Source organism: Haliaeetus albicilla, chromosome 26, assembly GCF_947461875.1.
Source record: "Haliaeetus albicilla chromosome 26, bHalAlb1.1, whole genome shotgun sequence".
Taxonomy (NCBI): Eukaryota; Metazoa; Chordata; class Aves; order Accipitriformes; family Accipitridae; genus Haliaeetus; species Haliaeetus albicilla.
In genome coordinates this window covers 18,479,615-18,500,119 of record NC_091508.1, presented here as the reverse complement: position 1 = coordinate 18,500,119, position 20,505 = coordinate 18,479,615, and the positions used below count along the sequence as shown (strand labels likewise).

At 53.7% G+C, this 20,505-nt stretch overlaps 1 protein-coding gene and 1 long non-coding RNA gene across 4 annotated transcripts in view; one reads left to right on the top strand and one right to left on the bottom strand.

The window, feature by feature from the left end:
• LOC138682036 (uncharacterized) overlaps nt 1-20,505 on the bottom strand; it is a 36,058-nt gene that overhangs the window by 6,582 nt on the left and 8,971 nt on the right. The gene's annotated exons all lie outside the window — the stretch shown is intronic.
• MYMK (myomaker, myoblast fusion factor) lies at nt 847-9,744 on the top strand. Of its 3 annotated transcripts, XM_069770898.1 has the most exons (6): nt 847-1,176; nt 1,656-1,836; nt 4,228-4,342; nt 6,802-6,950; nt 7,959-8,075; nt 9,131-9,744. In XM_069770898.1, exons 2-6 carry the CDS (start codon nt 1,702-1,704, stop codon nt 9,275-9,277), a joined length of 663 nt encoding a protein of 220 aa, XP_069626999.1. In that variant the 5' UTR covers nt 847-1,176; nt 1,656-1,701; the 3' UTR covers nt 9,278-9,744. The 3 variants fall into 3 exon arrangements, with proteins under 3 accessions (XP_069626999.1, XP_069626998.1, XP_069627000.1); XM_069770897.1 differs by lacking the exon at nt 847-1,176 and having other exon boundaries at nt 1,282-1,836; XM_069770899.1 differs by lacking the exons at nt 847-1,176; nt 1,656-1,836 and adding an exon at nt 3,738-4,027.

The window sequence follows — 20,505 nt, the reverse complement described above, 5'->3', positions numbered from 1 at the left end:
CAAGAATAACATGGAATAACGGATACGCCTGAGGATATGGCACAGGAAAGGAACAGGGTACTTCAGGGCGTGCTGGCGCTCGGCTCCGCTTCCCACTCAGGGCTGGACGCCTGGGGAGAAAGCACAGAGTATTTACGTGCTGGCTTGGAGGGATTAATTTTCATGGTAAATAGGGACATCAGAGTTTTTCACTATTTATTGGTAGAGATTCAATTTTGCAGGGGTTTGCGGTAAGTTTATGGCTTGTCCAAGCGGGAGGGCGGCTGGAGACGCGGTGTGGGCAGCGCTCTGCGGAGGGATGCTGCCTGCAGCCAGCCAGGGAACGTGGATGGTTCCTGCAATATCAGCTAAAATTGGGAGCCCTACGCAGCTTATCTGAGCCGTGCTCGAGGAAGGCTCTCAGCACAGCCCTCTCGGGTCAGTGCTTTAATGCTGTTGTGCCATTCTCACCGCGCACACAACACCCCTGCGCTCCCCCTCCCAGAGTCCTTTCCAACTTGGCTGGAATGGTTTTAAAGAGTGTTTTTTTTCTCCGTGCATGCCTGCCTTTCCACCGGACCCCCTCCCGGGGGACAGGCGAGCCTGTCCTGTCGGCCTCAGAAATAGACGGTGGCTCATATCGCAGCTCGCAGCCTCCTCCCCAAACCCACAGCCACAAAGGCGGTTGCTCAAGCGTAGCATTCCTGCTCCCTGCGTCCCGGGAACAGCTGTACCGAAAAGATGCCGAGAATCCCTGCGAGGCTCCAAGGAAAAGATATTAACCCAGGAGGGGAGCAGCAGTGATATAATAAAAAGTCATAATAAAAGAGAGAAGCCACTGAGTGGATTAGCAGCCCAAACGCTGCTTGGCTTTTGGTCTCCTTTCCTCCGGCTTTTCTGTGCCGCATGGTCATCTGCTCAAATTCCTCTACCCCAGAGACGCTCAGCTCCTGAATTTCAGACAGATCTCCTGGAGGTGTCTACGCTGCAAAGCCTGAGGGCATGGCCGAGAAACTTAACTGCACTTAACTCCACCCGAGTGCATAGGAGGACACACAGGCGCGCGTAGCAGGCATTAGATGCTGCATCACGCGAGCTCCCCGATGCCCATGCTCTGCTAGAGCAGGGTCACCCACTCCAGGTCTGCCCTCGTAGGGAAATAAAAGGCAGATTTGGAGCTTGGTGTGTATTTCACAGGTACAGCAAAGGTAGCGAGATACGTCCCGCTGTTTTAAAACCCCCCGGTACCTGCCACACACCAGCTCTTCCCTACTTTGTGCCAGTGCGGAGCAGCAGATAGTTTTTCCCTGCCAGGCTATTCCAGCAGCACCGACCCAGCGTCAGTGCAGGGGTGGGATGCAGAGGTGGGGTGTCCCCACGGGGAGCAAGCAAACCTGTAGCCCTCACCCACATTGCACCCAGATCCAACACCCAGCACAAGGCGTGCAAGGACAACGTTCCTTTAGAAACACCCAGAGCGATATCAGGGGCACAGAGCATCTGCCACCAGCAGCCGCCGGCTGCATCAAGAATTTTGCTCTTGGGGAGAGACAGAAGCAAAGGGGGCGGCTGTGGCGGCAGCAGCTGTTCCCTGCCCGCAGCCCTCCCGGCCACGCAGGGCATTTAAATTTTAAAGCACACTCGCCACGGCTGTTTTCTCTGTCGTCTCCATCCAGCTCGCAGAGACCGTCTTCCTGGGAGCCGCCGGCCTGTGAGGCACCCATGGGTTCACTGGTGGCCAAGCTCCTTCTGCCCACCATCAGCACCTTGGTCTTCCTCCCCACCATCAGCATCGCGGCCAAGCGGCGCTTCCACATGGAAGCCATGGTTTACTTCTTCACCATGTTCTTCGTGGCGGTAAGATGTCCCTGTACCTCCCCCGGGTCTTTCATCCCCCTGCACCGGGACTCTGCCGGGAAGGGTAGCTGGATCTCACCCAAGAGCAGTGAGTGCGACCCCCAGAATATCCATTTTCAGCTATTTCCCACCGTGTGCGGCGCTGAGCGGCTGATTCTTCAGTTTAGGTGGTCCTAAGGGGTGGCCTTACATAGATTTAATGGTGTTTTCTGTTTGTGAGGTTAGAGAGAGGGTCTGGGTACAAAGCAACTTGATTGATTCGCAATGTTTTGGAGCTGTTTTTTCTCTTTGTTTTACAGCTGGTAAGTGGCCATGCTGAATTTGGGGTTTAAATTGTATCCAGAGTCTCTCGCTATGCTTCTGTCATTTTAGCCAAAAGCACGTAGTCGAATTATTGATTTTGCAATTGCTAAGTGGTGATGGGAGCAATGCTCAAGTCGGGGGAGTTTCTGCACTGGGAAAAGAAAGACTAAAACATGCTTCTGAGCTATCAAGAAAAATAAATATTAACCCTACACCCTGGCAGAGTGGTTTGAAAATGTGTGTTTCACCAGGCTCAGAATCGCCCTGCCTTCCCTCGCATGGGAATAACGGGAGGAGAAAGTCGGTTGTCTGTACATATACAAAATAATTCATATTCCCACTCCCGGCAGTAAGCTGCCCTGTGCTTTGTATTGCTGCTAAGTGCCTCTGTACACACACAGGTTGAGCACCTAAAGCAGTGTTACCACTGGAATAAATCTCCTACTTAACCCCATAGCAATGCTCTGCTAAAGGATATGAAGGAAATAGCCCAGCAACCCAACCAATATTGCATTTACCGCTTCTCCCCACCCATCTCGAGGCATCTCATGAGGGTCATCTCATCCCTTGCACAGGGACAGAGAAACTGAGGCAGGGAGTAGATAAAGGTGTGAAAAGCTCTTCCACAGCAGCAGAGCTCTGAACCAGGCTAGTCTCTTATTCCTAAGGATCCACCATTTAAGCCTCCAATTTAAGCACAATGCAGGGGGAGAAATTCTGCCAGTTCCATAAAAACTACGGGACTAGTTAATAAAAACATCCCAACCAAGCCCCCCCCCCCCCCCCCAGCTCCCCAGGGAAGCCAGACAGCTACGATTTCATTTTGCACCGGTTTTGTGTCTGCTCCACCTCCCCGAGAAGTCAATAGGAAAATTGGCATGTGTTTCGACGGGAGGTGGAACAGGTCCTCGCCGAAGAGATTGAAGAGGCAAAATATCTGTGCGTGGGGAAGGGAAGGAAGGGAAGGCAGCTGCCAGCATGGTCGGGGGGGTAGGAAGGGCAGCAGCTGCTGCTGTTGCCTTTCTTGTAGCGTCCCATTCCTCCTCCCCCAGGAGACCTCATCAGAGCAGTGAAAGCATATGTCCATCGCAGACAAGTGCTGCGACGCCAGCCAGAAACACGCTCTTTGTCTTCCACCCTCTCTTCCCCCTGTCTCCAGACTCCCCGAACCCAATCTCAAACAGAGAAAAGAATTACAGCCGTGGTGCAATCTTTTCTAGAAACTGCAGCAAGCCAAAGGACTTGCAGCAATTCCCATTATAAATAATATCAGCAACCCCGCTGGGCCATGACAGCGAGGATTGTTCCAAGGGCGTCCTGCCAAGCAGTGAAGGGACTTCTTCAGAAACAGCGAAGCACGCTGGTGCTACCACTAGAAAACTTGCAGGGCTGAGTGCTCGGAGGAAAAGGCGAGCGCCAGGCAAACACTGGGAGCATTCCTCTGATTGCGCTGGAAAATTTCTCTTGGCTTGGTTCGCATTTATGTTGCATGACAATGGGTTTTTCGCAAATAACCTAATCAATGAGCTAATGGGCAGGAACCAGCGGTTTTTAAGGGAATGCACTAATGAGTGAATTCCCCAGTATTCAGACTCTGGCCATATAAACCCTATTTAGCCTGGACAGTGACCTGGCATCTATACGCATTTCATCAGGACACTCATTTTGAATTGTTTTACGAGAATCTTTCACAATTAGAACCATAACCCCAGAGTCCTCCTTCTGCTGGAGAGGACGTCCCTGCACTGCCTGCAGCTCGGCTCGAAGCAGCTTGCTCATCAGATTGCAAATGCTGGCACAGACCAAGAGGCAGACTAAAGCTCGTCCACAAATAATTTGTACTAAGAGAAAAGAATGTTGACTCTCAGGCAATTTGTAATTGGGAATGGTGACATGATCTCTCAAATATATTCATTACTGCGTATCAGTGACCCTGGTGTATTTGAGACTGTTCTGTTCTAGCTGGCCGTCCTCTCAACAGCCATGCAAAGGCTGTTTTAAACCAGTTGATAAGACCCTTTACCTTACTGGTCTGTGGGTAAGGAACTAGTTTTCTAATGCTTTTTTCTTTTTTTTTTTTTTTAATAGATTTACCACGCATGTGATGGCCCCGGCTTATCAGTGCTGTGCTTCATGCGCTATGATATTCTGGAGTACTTCAGCATCTATGGAACAGCTCTGTCCATCTGGGTGTCCCTGATGGGTAAGCACTGGTCTTTCATGGTTCCTACCGAGCACCAGCGTTTGCAGGTCGGCCAGGCTCTGTCGGCATCACTGGTGGGATGGTCAGTGGGTACAGTCCCCAGAAATGCTGTTGCCTTTGAGCTCCCATCTGCAAGACTTAGCTGTGAGACTGTCTTTTACGGAAGTCAGCCCGTGCTATGGTTTAATCAATTTTTATATCATTAATGCCTTGGAAAGCCATTGCACTCAGTGGGGTCCAGACACACATGAAAACTGTCCTGAGTGGTGGCTGGGGAAGTTTTGCTCTTGGAGATAAACAGAGGTCTGGTGCCGGGTGTTTGTGTTAGTTGGGTGTTCCTCTACCTTCACCAGCTCTTATGCGTGTCCCTACAACAGCAGAATTATTTATTTCAAATTGGCAAGTAACACATGCAGCCTTGTGCTTTAGTTCAAGGCAGGACAGTACTATGTGATGACTTAGTTTGAAACCTTCCATGTCAGGGAATCCCCCACTTCTCTTCATTTTCCCCATATGGAGCCCCATCAGCATGTCCTGTCCTGACTTGGGGGCATTAAGAAAGGCAGAATCTGCCACTTCCCTTGGTAGCATGCAAATCAAAGTGGTTTAGACAAAACAAATATATCTTCCTAGTTCATCAAAAGCCAGTTTGGGCTGATGGGAAATATTATATCTGCTTAGAAAAAGCAGAAATATATTTCACTTCCTTTTTATTTAAAATCCTGACCCTTGCTCTATTACTCAGTTTTCCTTTTCCCACATTCCCTTCACTCTCTTTTTTTCTCTTTTTGTTCCTCATTTGCCACTGAAACAAGGTATAATAGAAATGAAAAAAATATGACAGAACTAAAGAAGGATGAAAACTTCAAACCTATTATTTTCCTATTTTGTCAACACGCTTTTTGGAAGGACACAAGTATTTCTGACAGGAGAATAGAGTAGGGCAAGGGGAGAGAGATGAAGGGACGGTCACTTTCCAACAGCAAAGGCTTTGCTCAAGAGATTCGGACCATCTCCAGCAGCCACACACCCAGTCCCCACTCTAGCCAGGCAGGGTCCCCAGCCCTCCCAGTGCTCAGCTGGGGTCACCACACTGATCTACAGCTCCAAAACACCCACAGGACTTTCTCCTCTGCCCCTCGGGGTTCCAGGGTTGGTGCAGGACCTCCGGCCGGGTTGGGAGAAGCTCCTGCAGCCCCCAAGCCCAGCACGAGCCGTGGGGCAGCATCCCCTCCGCCGGGCACAGATCCATCCCTCCTCCCTTCACCGCCGAGCAGCGCAGACAGCAGCATCCCCCTTGAGGGCATGCAACAGGATAAATCTTCTGTGCAGGGAAAAAAAGAATGGGGAAAATATTAACCTTAGAAATGGCTCTGTTCCCCCAAGGTGCGAGTCCCGAGGTGGGCTCCCACACTGTCCATGGCACTTCAGCACTCTCTCTGCTTGGCTAGAAAGGCAATGAGGCAAATCATCTCCAAAGGGCACTTTCAGTAGGTAACAGCAGTGTCAGGGTAGGTCAGAGCCGATCCAGACACTTTGGGTCCCTGCAGCAAAATTCAACTTGATTGCTTCGTTACTGCATTCAAAAACCTTGCAAAAAAATACAAATCCCGGACTACGATGTTTAAAATATTGACCCACAGGGAAACAACAGAGATTAAAATGCGGACATTATCCCTTAGCCAAACTCCCTATAAAACCACGATCCAAGGACATGGAAGGTGTGGTGACTGAAGCCCAGGGAAGCCTCTCGCTGTGGCTTGTAAAGCCCGAGCGCACATGTGCGGACGCAGACCCTCGGGCACGCTTCCCGGAATGCAAATCCAGGACAGCCATAACACAGCTGTGCGAGCTGGAAAAGCATGGAGCCCACTGGGATCCATAACTTTTATCAGTTATTACCCCATTCTGTGCTAAACAAAAGCCTCTAATAATTTACTCGCACTGGCGACTTCCAGCTTGCAAACCTCAGGCAGGTGCTGGCACAGCCAGGCAGCCAAGTCCCCATCGCATCGGCAAGCGCGGTCCTACTGGAGCAGGGTGAGCTGGCAAGTTTGGGAGGGTTGGAAATGTAGGATAAACTCAAGAGCCAATGGTGGGCTCACCGGGTGCAAGTGTCTTCTGGGTTGACTTCTCTGGGTCTTCTTCTTCTGGGTCTCGACTTCTGGGTTGAGGCAGTAAAGGAAAATAGAGGTGGGAAATCTTTAGCTTCCACACGCAATAGTGAACATAAGACGCCTAAAATCAGCTCCTAGAGCCACCACTCAGATGCCTCAGTATGGTTCGCTTTGCCCCCATGTGCCTCAGTTTCCCCAGCTGTGAGGCATAGGGGCAAACCAGAAGTGGATGCGATGCTGAGGGTCCCCAGGGCAGGTGGGACAGACCCCAGTAAGGCTTTAGGGGAGCAGCCGAGGAAGGGGGTGGGCGAGCTGACGCTCCCTGTGCTCGGTGCTGCGCAGCCCTGGCAGAGTTTGACGAGCCGAAGAGATCGACCTTCGTCATGTTCGGCGTCCTCACCATCGCCGTGAGGATCTACCACGACCGCTGGGGCTACGGTGTCTACTCGGGACCCATCGGGACGGCCGTTCTGGTGATAACCGTGAAATGGGTACGTAGGGAAGGGCACCATGCTGGCATTTTGCAGGACGTTCGCGGCAGGGAAGGGGCTGAGCCCTGCGCGGAGGGGTCCAACCTGTGCCAGGGGTTTCCTCCTCAAGGTCCAGCTCTCACAGCGCAGGCCATCAGGGTGATTAAACAGCACTTCTTCAACCCGAGCAGAAAGCAGGCAGACAGCCTTTGTGATAAACGCCAGATTCGATCGGTCTGAGCAATCCACCACATCTCCTGTCCCTGCGTTTCTAATCAGGAAGAACGCATTGATGGAGTTTTTACAGCTACTCAGAGGCAGAGGGGTCTGGTAAACTGCCCCGGAGCCAGTGGAAGATGTGCATAAAATGCGGTGATAAAGCGGGAAGGAATCTGCCTGTAGTCTGCCTGAATCTGGCTGGGACAGTCGGGCACCACGCTGCAGCCTGTGCCCCGCACACGGCGGATGCTGTCGACCCGGCTGGGAGCCCGATGGCAGAGCCATTAGCAGGAGCCGGCACGGCCGTAAAAGGGAAAGGCGAAGAAATCAGTGATGGGGTAAAAATTGCAGGAAGGCACTGCTGAGCATCACGGAAATACAGTGATGCAAGTGCCAGCTACATGCTGTCGCTAAGCCCCGTCTACTGCCCAGCCGGCAGCTAAAAGCAAGCGGCCACGACGGGGAGGGGACGAGCGAGGAGGCGACCGAGGTATGAGACCACCCTGTGTCCCCCAGTGCAAAGGCTGTGCTGGGATCCGCTCTCCCAGAGACTGGGTTTGTGAGGGCACATGCTTCCTGAGCTGGGTTTGGGGCTGAATATTAAGAAAACAGCGTTATGATCAGGAATGAAGCAGGAGGACCCATTGCAGCAGAAGGCACAGGTGCTTCCCACGTGCAGGCAGACCCCGCAGCCCGGGGGAGCCGTGGGCTTTGGGTGGTTTTATTTCAGCATTCATAGGATCTTTCAGATGCAGAACAGGCAGCTAAATCCAGGTGAAATTGTTTGGTGTGTTCTCTCTTTCCTTCCAGCTACAAAAGATGAAAGAGAAGAAAGGGCTCTATCCAGACAAGAGCGTCTACACCCAACAGATCGGTCCTGGCTTCTGTTTCGGGGCGTTAGCACTGATGCTGCGGTTCTTCTTCGAGGTACCTGTTTGCAGAGTCAATCACCCTGACTTTACAAGGCGTAAAGGACATTACCAAGATAGGAGACCTCCCCCTTCGCACCGCTGGGCTGCATCCAGCCTTGGACAAAACCCAGCTCAGGTGCGGGTCTCTGGGGTTGGCGTGCCGGGGTCTGGTGGCAGGGACGAGGGTCCCTTCCTACTTGTCCCCATCCCAGCCCCTGGCCCATTAACTGCGGTGTGGGCAGGGAGAGGTGTGACACCAAGTGACACGCAGGGTGATGCTCGCTCTCTTTTTCCCCTGTTAAGTGAGTCGCAAGCTCACGGGCCATGCTTTCTTCAGCCGTACGTGATCCTCAAAATGGCTTTGTCAAATGCGAGCGAGGTTTTTTGGAAACTGGGCACGGGTGGCTTAAGGACACCTCGCAGAGCCACGGCAGGGACTGGATACGACCCAGGCATGGCCAGATCCAAAGCTGGCTCATGCCAAAGACTCTCAGTTGACTCCCAGGGGCACTCGATCCCATGTTTATAACCTTTTGCTCTCGCCGCTGGCCAGTTTGCCCGTCCTGCACAAAAGGGTCCGTCTGTCCCACGCGGGGAAGGCGATAACCCCCCCGACACAGCTGCTGGTCACGCCTGCGCTCAGCCCCGCCGTTACGGCTGCTCTGTGCATTGGGAGCTGCTAGATACAACCTCACAGTCATCCCCAAGGATTATTTTTCAAAGCATTTAGTAATTGCAAATTCTAGCAGAACATAAAAATGTCACTTAGCAGAAACCGCCTCCCCCCGCGCCCCGGCCTCGCCGCCGCGTCCTTTGCGGGGTAATGAAACACTTCATTCAAGAATTGGGAAATGTGCAAATTGGAATGTGTTAAATCCACTTTGCTTTTTTTTTTTTTTAAAGCTGGAAATCCTTTCTACTTTGACAGCAAAAAGAGGCAGAAGGCTCAGGAATTTTTTTTTTATTCCTTTCCTTTTGGCTACTTGCAGAAACCTAATGTTTTGCACCTAACGCAGAGCCCCCCGGCACCGCGGCTCCGGCAGGTCTTGCTAACGCTCTTCCCGCTTGCAGGAGTGGGATTACACCTACGTGCACAGCTTCTATCACTGTGCCTTGGCCATGGCCTTTGTGCTGCTGCTGCCCAAGGAGAACAAGAAGGCCGGGAGCGCCGGGACCCCCGCCAGGCTCGACTGCTCCACGCTCTGCTGCTGCGTCTGAGCCGTCCGGGCGAGCGGGGCACTTGCTTTTCTGCTCCTGGGGCAATGCAACCAAATGCAAAATGCCCGCCTGCTGCATTTTCCTGTGGGACACTGGCATCTTCTCCCACCAGCTCTGTGCACGCCCCGGGGATTTTCTTCCCTGGAAAGTCTTCACCTTTCCACCATCAGCCCCAGCAGATGTTGCGCTTCCAGTTTGCTACATACTCCTACTTCTCGCTGGAGAAGCGCTTGTCTGGGCTCCAACCCTGAGGAGACCCTCCTGCTCTCAGGCCATGTCACCGCCTGGGCTGTCCCCTGCACTGGCCCTGGAGGAGCCGAATTGTCCCCTCCGTGCAGGTTTCCCCAGCCTGAGCACGCGGGGCTTCGTTCGCAACGCCCAATTAACAGAACCTGTATTTTTGTGACATATTTACTATTTTATTTATGCATTCTCTTGATGTAAATAATACACACTAACAAAGACTTTGCAAGTGTGCAACGCCAGCATTTCTTAAGCAGTGCAAGAAACTTTCCAGCTCAGCTCCGCTCAGTTGAGGGCAGATGCCAGCCCCAAAGCAGAGCTCTGGGCACGGCCACCCCCTCCCCTGCCCACAGCCCCCCAGGGCCTGGAGGGAGCTGCAACAGTGGGCACTTTGTCCTTGCAGACCTGCCCCAGGTGCTGCAGGCAGCAGGTGCGCTTGCAGCGAGCCTCATTAGTGTGGAAAGTACATGGAAAATTAAGAGGCAGAGAAAAGAAGCTCCTGGAGGGAGGGGGAGGACTGTAAACCTATAACATCTCCTCTAACAGACTATTTACTATAGCAGAAGTGTATGATTTATTTAGACTGTCTGGGAAAAACGCCAAGACTATATGTCATGGACAATTAGAGCAGTATTGATATACAGTGATGTCCACAGAAAGCCCACATTAAGCCTGGGTTCCTCTGGAAGAGAAATCCACCCTGGTCATTCATCAGAGCAACTTCCTGCGACGGGGCAACAACCAAAACTGAATGAGCTTCCAACAAAAATATAAATGAATTATGAACCCCCAAGCATCCAAGAGTCACTGGCAAGCGGTGGCACAGCTGATGCAGCTGCACGCAGAGGCAGCGCTAGCAAAAAGCTTCCAAAGGGTTCACCAGCACCTAAACCAACACAGCACACCAGGTCTTTCTGAGCATCCAGCCCCCGGGATGTTCTGCAAGATGCTCTAAGGGTTTGTGTGCGACACTTTCCCAATTCCTTGCACGCTACTGGAGTACTTTGCCACTCAAGGACTGCTCAGGGTATCCCCAAAAAACAGTCCCAAGTGCTCATTTTGTGGGTGTTCAGCCCCTCCTGGACTGCGGTGACGTTCATAGCCCTGCAGCAAGCCCCGGCGGTTCGTGGGCAGCGTGGGCATGGGGAGAGCCTCGCGTGGGTAAAGCACTGGGAGGAGAAGCACTGGGTAACTGCAATGCCTTACCGTGGCTGAGCAGGAGGGAAGAAAGGTTGGCAAACCCCATGCAAACAAGGAGAGCACGTCAGCTAAGGCCCAGCTGAGTAAATGAAAGCTCCAGCTCCCACCTGCCATGTGTTCAGGTGTTACACCAAAAAACCCAAGAAGTATATTGCATACAATAAAATCCCAAGCAAGGTTTCCTTTTTCCCTTCTCCCTGCTGATGCCCGAGGGCGTTGCTCCGACAGCGCAAACTGGCCCACCCTTTGCACCCCCATGCAGGACCAGCACCCACCCTTGGGACCGAAACGCAGCTGGGCACGTCCGCAGGGTCCCTGCCCCGGCATCAGCCCCGCGCCGGCGGCAGCACCCGCTGCGGCAGCACCAGGCACCCCGACACCCGGGAGGAAGGTGCACGGGCTGAATTTGCTATCACCCAGGCAGGATATCCCCTGCAATACAAATGCAGGGAAATATTATAAACATTTACAGCAACGTAGACAAAACAGTCTCTTGTAACCTTTTAGCGCTGCCGAGAGCTTTGCCTGTAAGAGCTCTTGAGCCCCTGCCAAAAATTCTTGCTGTTTTCATAAGAGTAGGTGTTTTCGTCTAAGGTGCAGTCTGAGTGCTGTGACCTTTGTCATGTCTGCTACTGAAATTTCCTGCTTCTCTGTTATTCTCTTCTTTGGTAAGACGATATGAAACCCAAAACTTTTATTGCCCCTTTTAAAGCGTCTTTATAGCTCCCCGTCTACTTCATATACTGTCTTATTCTTGAACGCTGGGATATTACTTATGGGATCCGGGCTTGATGCTGCAAAAGGCATTTGGGTTTCATGAAGCCCAAACCGCCTGGGTTTTTTTAAGATCAGCTGAGGGGGGGGAAGAAAAAAAGAAAGAAAAAAGGAAAAAAGGAATGAGGGGGGAGGGACCGGGCTTTCCACTCCGGAGGCATCGGCATCTGCTACCAGCGCAGCGGCAGAGAGCAGCAACAAGGGCGAACAGGAGCCTGCCAGCCTCCCTCCTGCTCCGCAATACCTCCCCAGGCACAAAATCCCATTTGCTTTGTGTCTGGGCCAGTGTGGGGTGCCCGCCGACCCCGTGGGGACAGCATCCCACGGCGTCTCTTCCCGCACCTCCATCCCCTGCCCGCTCTGCCCCAGAGCCAGCAGCTCAGACGTGGCCGGACACTGCAGCTGGTGCCGAATCCAGTCTGCAGTGGCTGGAGCAGATCTGTCCCAGAGCTGGCACTGGTAGAGGTCAGCCCTGCTCGGTGGGTTCCCGCGCACCCCATTTCCCTGCTCGGTTTCAGCGTCGGGACAGACCACATGAAGGACGTGCATCCCCAGACAAGGGCTGATGGAAAGCCACAACGGTCAGATGCTTCATGCTCCTCTCCCACCCTTTGGGCTGCGGGGCATCGTCTCCACCGCGTGTAGGGACCACAGCGGCAGGGATCCCCCAGGATCTTGCTCACTTCTGCACGCTGCCCAGCATCCCCAGCACAGGAGGAGTGGGATCCCAGTGTGCCGGGGGGAGAGGGCTGGCTGCCCTCAGGCTGCAGCCCCGCAGCAGAGGATCTTGCAGTAGGCGCAGGGGCCATTGGGCAGCTTCAGGGTGGCATGGTCGAACCGTCCTTTCCAGGAGACACACGTTCCTCCATGCTTGCCTACGGCAGGGCTGGGATGAGAGGGAATTAGGACCTACTCCTGCTCGAGGGGAGGCTTCCAGAGATGTCTAGTTGGGCTCGGTGCCAGCTAATCTTCCAGGCAAACTTTATCCAGATCCCTTTGGCTGCAGAAAGTGAAAAACTAGCCAGACCAAAACCTAAAAGCTTGGTTCTGCTGCCAGCTCTATGGGGCACTCCAGAAAACACCTTATCACCATGTGATTTTGAAAGACCACTTCAGGTTTTTTTCCACACGCTGCTCTTCCCTCCTCACCCTTGCACCGCTGTTCCTCCGTGCACGTTCAAGTTGTGAGCCAGCCTGGCCATCCCTGCCAGGTTAACTCACAGACCTTGGGGCCAAGGTTTTCCTTCTAACCACTTTTATGCCCTTTAGGCCACGGTGATGCTACGCCGCTTCAAAAAGTGCTGTTGCTCCATCCCGAGGCACATACAGCTCATCGGGAGTGGTGATGGGCAACCCAAGGAGATGCATCCACCAGGACTACCAGAGAAGTCCTGCCTCCTCCTTGGGAGGGCCAAAAAAACCCAATTCTGCTGGAAATTCAAGAGTGGTGATTTCTTGTGGAAGTAGGGGCAGGAGCTCTCTGGGGAGCCCCAGGGAGAGGGCTTGCCCTGGGCTCCTCCATCACCCTCTGGTTCTGATGTGCAGGAGATGTCTGTGCCCTGTAACAGGGATAAACCAGGTCTGCAGGGGCAAAGGGGAGTCACCACCAATGTCCTACACAGACCCAGGGCTCCATGGCCCGGGGACATGGCACAGAAGCACTAAGAGAAACCAGCCCCATCCGTCAGCCTGGAAAAAAGGGGAGATGAAGCAACCGAAGCACCTATCTAGGACCACTTGGTATCTCTCAGCTTCACTTCAGCTATCCCAGCCCCGATGCATATCTTTTCCTGGTGCACAAAGAAGGTCTCCTACGCTTCAGAGGAGTCGAGGGGCACCCAGGAAGACCAGGGTGGGATTTTCCATGGCTGGTGCTGCTCTGCAGAAACACCACCTTTCTGCAGCAGCGCAGGATGGAGTTAGAGCAGATGCAACTGTGGGGGTCAGTAAAGTGGTACCTGCCGCGTGGGTGCAAAGCAGCCTAACCCAGCCCCAAGAGAAAAAAACACTGACGCTTTGGGGTTTCGCTTAAAACAATGCCATGCAATATCCCAGCAGGTTTCTCTTCTCCTCCTCTTTCCTCTCAGCAAGATTTCCAACCAAACTTTCCACCCCAGTGGACGTGGGCAAGGTAGCCCCATCGTTCAGCAGCGACGGGGTATTTTCAGGGCGCGGAGGAGCTCGGCTGCGGTGTTGCAGACAAGGCTGAGCCGCTCGCCTCCCAGAGGGGTCGGGCAGGGAGCCCCTCGCACACTCGCAGGTGTCCGCTCCCCCCCGGCAGCACCGGAGTTGGACGCGGATGGTGGACTCGACCCAAGCGACCAAACCCCAGCGCCGAGTCCCTGACCCGGGGAAGGGCAGACGCAAAGCAGCCGGGCTCGCTCGGCTCTTGCGGGGATGCTTTCACAGCTGCAAAAACCCGCTCCAGGTCCAGGTTCGGTGTCTCCAGCCTCCCCGCTCCTCCGGTGGAGCGGTCCCAGGGAGCAGCGGTCCAAGGTTTTTGGTTTAGGCCAATCTCCCAGAAATTCTGTCATCATGCAGTGCATCACGCACACTCCCGGATCCGCATTACACAGAGGATGGCCCCGGTCCAGCGCCTCTTAAAGTCAGTGGAAAAACCCTCCCTCGCTACGATGGGAGCTGGCTCGGGCCGTATACGATCTGACAGATACCATGGAGCAAGAGAGGTTGTTTTAATCTGGGAATACCTTGTGGCCCCAAAGCTTCTTCTGGAGACGGACAGGGCAGCATGTCTACAGAGCGGGTGCTGCTAAGAAAAGTTCCCAACCTCGCAACAGCCTTTCAATGAGCATTTAATGAACCGTCGTTATCTGATCCATGTGCTCCGAATGCAAGGGAACCGCTCGGGTTTCCAACTGCACACATCATCTGATGCTCATAAAATGAGCTGATGTGTCTGGGAAGCCCCAGACCCAAAGAAACATTATTTCAATGGGGAAAAAAGTCAATAATGCTTTAAAAAACACCCGCATGGACCAACAGGGACAGTGGCTGCTCTCCCCTGCTTACCTGTGGTTTTCCAGCAAAGCAAATGTTCACTGATAAAACTCACAATCTCCTTATAAAGGCAGGATCTGTTTTGCCTGTAAAAGGGAAGGTTTGGGGGAAGTTTTACATGTGTCTCTCCTCTCTTTCTATGTCTTTATATGCGTTTTCATTTTCACAGTAGTTGAGCTAATCTGAATGGAGCAGGAGCGAGGGTCCAGGTTATAACCAAAGTATCGGGTAGCACCTTCACATCTGGAAGGGATTTTGACACAAGTTCTCCCAGACTGTTACAGACAGTTTAAAAGCAAAATCTGATAAATAGCAAATGTTTAACAAGTCAATAGGAAGCTGCATTCGCAAGAACATGTGGCTCTAACTGGTCTAGCACCGCCGCATTGCCAAGGCCCTTCAAACCTATACGCACGCATACCTGCAGCACGCGGTGAGGGTTTGCCATGGCTCTGCCTGGTCCTGGTCTCAGTTACAGAGGGAAGGATTAAAGACAGATGTGTCTTTGTATGTCCAGACATGTCCAGGAGCCTGCTTCAAAGCCTGAGAAGGTCCTGAGCCTCCCTGCTTTGGTGGTAAGGGGCTTGCTTCTCCTTCCCAGCCTAAACCGAGTCCCTTTCATTTTCTGTATGCCCCCAGCCTCGTGTTTAAGGTGGGAAGAGGATAAAGAGAGCTGAAGAGCTCAGGGAAGCACCACAGAGCCCGTCCCTGCAAGCCTGCCAGCACACCAGGCACCACTGCCCCAGCACAGGAATTTTGGGGGATGCACTGGCCGGTGAGCACCCACTCAGGTCACTGCACAGTGTGTCAGAAGCACACAAGGTCTCACCCCAATTTTGCACAAATTGGGGTCCATCAGAGCTCCAACCCACAAGGCAGAGGCGTTTGCACCTTTGAAAATCCTTTGCCATCCCTTGAGAGCCACAGCCTCCTCGGGGCAGAGGCCGCCGGCTGCCCGGGCAATGCCCTCCCGAGGAAAAGTGCCGCTGCCAGCAAAACATCCCGACACAAAAGCTCTTGCAGTGTTGCAATACTGCCTGGTTTGGGGAGAATTCATACCAATAAACAAACGACTACCCAAAATGTGGAAAGAGGCATTAAAATAGATAGAATTATGCAAGGAGTGGGGAGCGGACGGGGAGACAGAGAAATAAGAAGTGACCAGGAAAACCACCAGAAACCCTCCAGGATGCCTGCCTATATTTAAAGATAATCTGGTCAGCTGTCTTGCCAAGTCCCACTCATTTGGAGCTGGGCTCATGTTTTGGATTAATTTTAAGGCAGTTCCTAAAGCATCTCATTCGCACAAGGAAGAATTTTTGCCTCCTTGGCCAAGGTGACCTTTTAAAAAATCTCACTCACTATTTTTCAACCTCTCACTCATTTAAAATTGTCATCGCCCAGGAGCTGTGGGGCACTCAGTGCAGACAATTCATTTTCTGGCGCTCACTAGTCCCACAACCCCGGAGCATCCTGGAGTGGGGCTGGGTGAGAGGATGGGGGGGCCAGGGGGGACATTTTTCTGCAAGTCAGGACCCTTCCCCTCTCCTGTGAGCATCGCTCAACCAAGCACTGAGAGCAGAAATCACCCCTCCTGAATATCTCAGCCTCTCCAGGCACCCCACCATGGGCTGGTTGAAAGTTTTCTAAAGAAACTAGTCTTCCACAGATAGCCAGATTATATATAATTTTTTTTAAACTAAAATATTGTGTGGATGCATGTGTGTGCTCTCCAGACTAGTGCCTTTGTTCGAGGAAGGGAAAAGTAAATTGCAAATATTGCCCCCAAGCTCTGACTGTTCCATTGCACATGGGTTTTCTGCTCAGCTCTTTGCTTAGAGCTGCCCCAGAAGGAGCCACCTCAAGATGTGCCCCAGTTGCTCAGCCTTCATGGGGAGGATGCATTCAAGAGGCATCACCCCCAGCTCCCAGCCATGACAGGGGGAGAGTTTTTGAGCAGAAATATGAGAGCGGTCGCTCCCAGAAACACCACCCAGCCCACCTTCTCACCCAGGCATCTGCAGCATCCTAATTGCCCTGGAATCCAAAGCACGTCCACGGCAGGGCAGTCAGATGCTTCCCATTTAGCTTAAACTTTTGCAAAATGCTCAGCCACTGACTCACCGCAGGGCCCGGGACGAGCCGGCACACCGGCGGTGCTCGGCTGCCCTCGCCGCACCATGGCACGATCGTGTCTGCCGCCCCATTGGGGTGTTTGGCAAAAAAAAAGGGATTTTTTTCAAAGTCGAGCATCCCTTGCAACTTTGCACCTCTCCCAGCACACCCAGAGTGCTACCGGCAAGTGAGAAGGACAAGGGACATGGAAGTTGCTATTTTTTGCTGATGATCCCAGATGCCACGCTGGGGTTTTAAGGGAGTGATTGGAGCAATGGAGGAGAAAAGCACCAGCTGAGAGGGATTGGTGGCCGCAGGGGCAGCACTGGTAGCGAAGCGTGGGGCTGCAGAAGGTGTAGAGCCCCTCAGCCCAGGGAGTCCAGGGCTTGTGGGCAGTCGGGAGCTGCTTGGGATGCAAGAAGCTCCGTTGCTGCTTGGGCTTTTGGGAGTATAACAGGTAGGGCCAGATACTTTCCTTCCTTCACACCTCATGCCCTAAAGATCTAGTGGCAATACTGAGTGATAGCAGTGATCATAATTAGCCTTTTGGCTGGAAAGAAAGAAATCACAAGATCTCACTGCTCCCCAGGTCCAAAGGTGCCAGACGCAGCGTGAGGACATCCTTCCCGCAGCAGCTTTGGTACGTTAGCATCCAGCCCCGGGGGAACCAAGGCACACAGAGGCAGCCACGAAAATGAGACAGACATTTGGGGTTTCAGTTAAGCAAATTTCCTCCAATCAGCAAGAAAAGTTGAGCTTGGGTTTGGCTGGATTTGGGAGATGAAGTTTTTGGGCAGCTCCATGGTTTTATTTAAACCAGTTCAACCAGCCATCGCATAACCTCATCTCACGAGGGGAACGCAGAAACTCAAGGTGCCTCTTGTGCAATAGATGCTGCTCTCTACCCAAGCAGGTCTGGGATAATGCTCAGAGTTTTGCTCCATCTCTGTCCGGGCTAAAGGAAAGACCACACACAAAACGGTTTCAGGATGCCAGCAGCTGTGCACAAAGCATTTGGTTTACATTAATTATGTCTGGATAAAAAAAAAAAAAGTTGGGGGGGGGAAGAGAGAAGGAGAGCAAGCAAGCTGAGAAGACAGGAGGATGGAGGGAGGTTTCTGCAATGTCCTGATGAGATCTGCTCAGATCCCAAATGTAGATTGCAGCACATGCCGTGTGTCTTAACACCTCCGGCCCTGAATGGCTTCTGCCACCCAGAGCAGCATGTTCCTGCCCTGCGCAGTGCCTGTAAATGCCTTGGTGAATAGGAGGACAAATGCAGGCCGTAACACCCTCAAAGACCCCAGTGGGACCCTTTCCTCCCAGCTTTGCTCCCCGCTCCACTTCCCTCTTTCTCCTTTCCTGAGCAGAAGTGGTCCCAAGAAAGACTGGGGAAGGTAAAGCAAATGCTGCAGCTGGCGGAGGGATTGATGCTGGGGGTTACTGGGAAGGGAAGCAGCAAATGAGACAGGAGAGTAAATAAAATGGGGAGGAGGCAGATGGTAAATGAAATAATTAAAACCGGAAAAATCCCCTTGGTTTCCCAGCAGTGCAGAAACCCCAGGAGCGGGCGAGGGAAGCCCTTCACCGTCTCCTCTCCGGAGAGTGCTGTGAGCAGCGGGGACTCTTCCAGGGTCAGGGACTGCCACCCCCCAGGGATGGGCACTCTACACCGGCACAGACCCACGGGTGCCCCATCCCCTCCCCAAGGGCAAAAGGAGCCTGGCAAGGTGCGAGCTCAGCCTGCCTTGCCTTGGCCTTGAGCAGCAAACAAAGAGACCGGATCGATTTGATCTCCAAAAAGCAAAGCCCCACTGCGGCAGGTCCACGATGCCGCTTATTGTGGGAGGGGGGGAAGCACGGTTCCCACCTTGGACCAGGCACTGGGCTGCACCAGCATCACCCCAGCGGCCCAGCCAGCATGCAGAGGGTGGGACATCCAGCCCCAAGCCCCCAGTAGCAAACACCTCCCTACAGGGACCATGGCGAGCGACTACAATAAGCTGCCCATGACCTCCAGCATCTGCACCCCCGCTATGTCCTGCACATCTTCTGCACGCTGCATGCCTCCTGCACGCTGCATATCCCCATCCCATGCGGCTCTGCATGCCCACTAAGCACTAGGACTGCAGCAGTCCCTGACCAAGGACCTTGCTGTGCCAGGAGCTGCACAAACCCTAAATACATTCCCGTTTCCCAAGGGCCAGCGGCATGCAGCAGCCCAGCCAGCCCCACTCCAAAACAGACGATGAGCACTCTCAGGTCCCGGCATCGCCAGGCACAGGCAGCTGGCAAGAGTCGTGCTACCGCATCTCCTGCAGCCAGCCGTCCCGGAGCGGCACGGTGGTCGAGCCCCCCGCCAGCAGCGGCTGCCCCTTCCCAGCCTGGCCAAAACCCGCTCGTCTCATGGGCAGCCTCGCTGTATAATGAACTTTTGCGTTGCAGCAGCACCGTCTCCGCTCAGCGGCTCGGGGGGCCCAGCCTGCGCACGCCAGAAGCTGGACTGACCCATGTCAGAGGTGATTAATTTATCAGGCTTTTGGCACCCACCGCTCCCCGCCAGAAAAACAATATCCCAAATTCCAGGCCCTCCCGCCCAGCAGATGTGTCTGCGGTGAGGGCGACCGTTCCAGCCCGTCTCGCAGAAGCCGCTGCAGGGATGCAGCACCCGGGGCTCCCGCACCGCCGGCCGCCTTCCCCATCCCCGTGCATCAGCGGGAAAACCTTCCTTGGGAGCAAAACCCAGGGGCTTTCTGCCGGGGTGCCGTCCCAGTGGGTCCGGCTTCTCGTCCTGCGTAGGTGTCCGTGCTGCCGAGTCACCGAGGAGAACCGGGATGGGGGTGAAGCCGAGGAAGGCGGTGGGTGCCGGGATGCCGCCCCGCTGAGCCCTCGCATCCGAGGGAGGAGCAGCACCATCCTGCCCTGCTGCTCCCCAGCCCACGGAGCCGCCTGGCATCGGCGAGCGTGTCTGTGTTTGAACCGAGCAGGCACTGATTAAGGCCTAATTAAATTGGCATTAATCTGTATCATCAGGAAAACACACCAGGCCTTTAAGGGACAGGTTAACGAAGTTGTTATCATTAGCGGAGAGGGTCAGGAATAGGCATGGGGCGCAGCATCGCTGCAAATGCTAGCCGAGCCCTGCAGGTCGCCCTCCCCACCTCTACCACGGGTTTAAAGTGAGAAACTGAGAGGGTGGTGATATCATTCAGATGTCGCAAAGCGCTTGGACATCGGGCGGCCAAGAAGCAGGAGAGATTTTTCTTCCTCTCCCCCTGCTCCGCCACCTCCCCCTGGGTTTTGGAGGAGGGATGGGAGCCCGTTGGAGCACGGGGCTGCCAGTCCCTTTGCATCCCAGTGCCGGCCACGGGGAGACCTGCTGCCCGGCTGAGGCCTGAGCTCGCCCTGACGTCAGGGTGAGGGATGGAGGAGGGGGGGATGATGGGCAAACAGCCTCTTATTTATCCAAAAAGGTCACAAGCGCCTTGGAAGAGGCTGGAGCTGGATCCCCATGGTCCAGAGGAGGCCAGCGTCTCCTCGAAGGAGAGGTTTCACAATTCATCTCATTTGTTCGCTGTGGCATTTTCATCACAGTAGTTCGACTTATGCAATTACATAAAAAACATCTAATGAAATCTCGGTGACACAAAACATGAACGTTTATATTGGCCTCCCCGTGCCGCAGAGTTGATCTTGGCCAGGGCGTCCAGACAGACATTCTGCATTCTTCAGAGATTAAGCACTGAAACGCTCCGGAGAAACCCAGCTGCCCGCTCCCCCTGCAGCCGCGCCGCTAATTCCAACCACATGCTCGCCGGCCGGGGAAAGGGGAACACGTACCTTATACACACACACACACGGGTACCGCCGGGGACCCA

What these genes read in the sequence shown, in the direction of transcription:
- MYMK (XM_069770897.1), top strand. Translation starts at nt 1,336, where the DNA reads ATGCAGAGGTGGGGTGTCCCCACGGGGAGCAAGCAAACCTGTAGCCCT. An exon ending in TCACCATGTTCTTCGTGGCG is followed by an intron (nt 1,837 to 4,227) that starts GTAAGATGTCCC and finishes TTTTTTTAATAG; the next exon opens with ATTTACCACGCATGTGATGG. An exon ending in TGGTGATAACCGTGAAATGG is followed by an intron (nt 6,951 to 7,958) that starts GTACGTAGGGAA and finishes CTTTCCTTCCAG; the next exon opens with CTACAAAAGATGAAAGAGAA.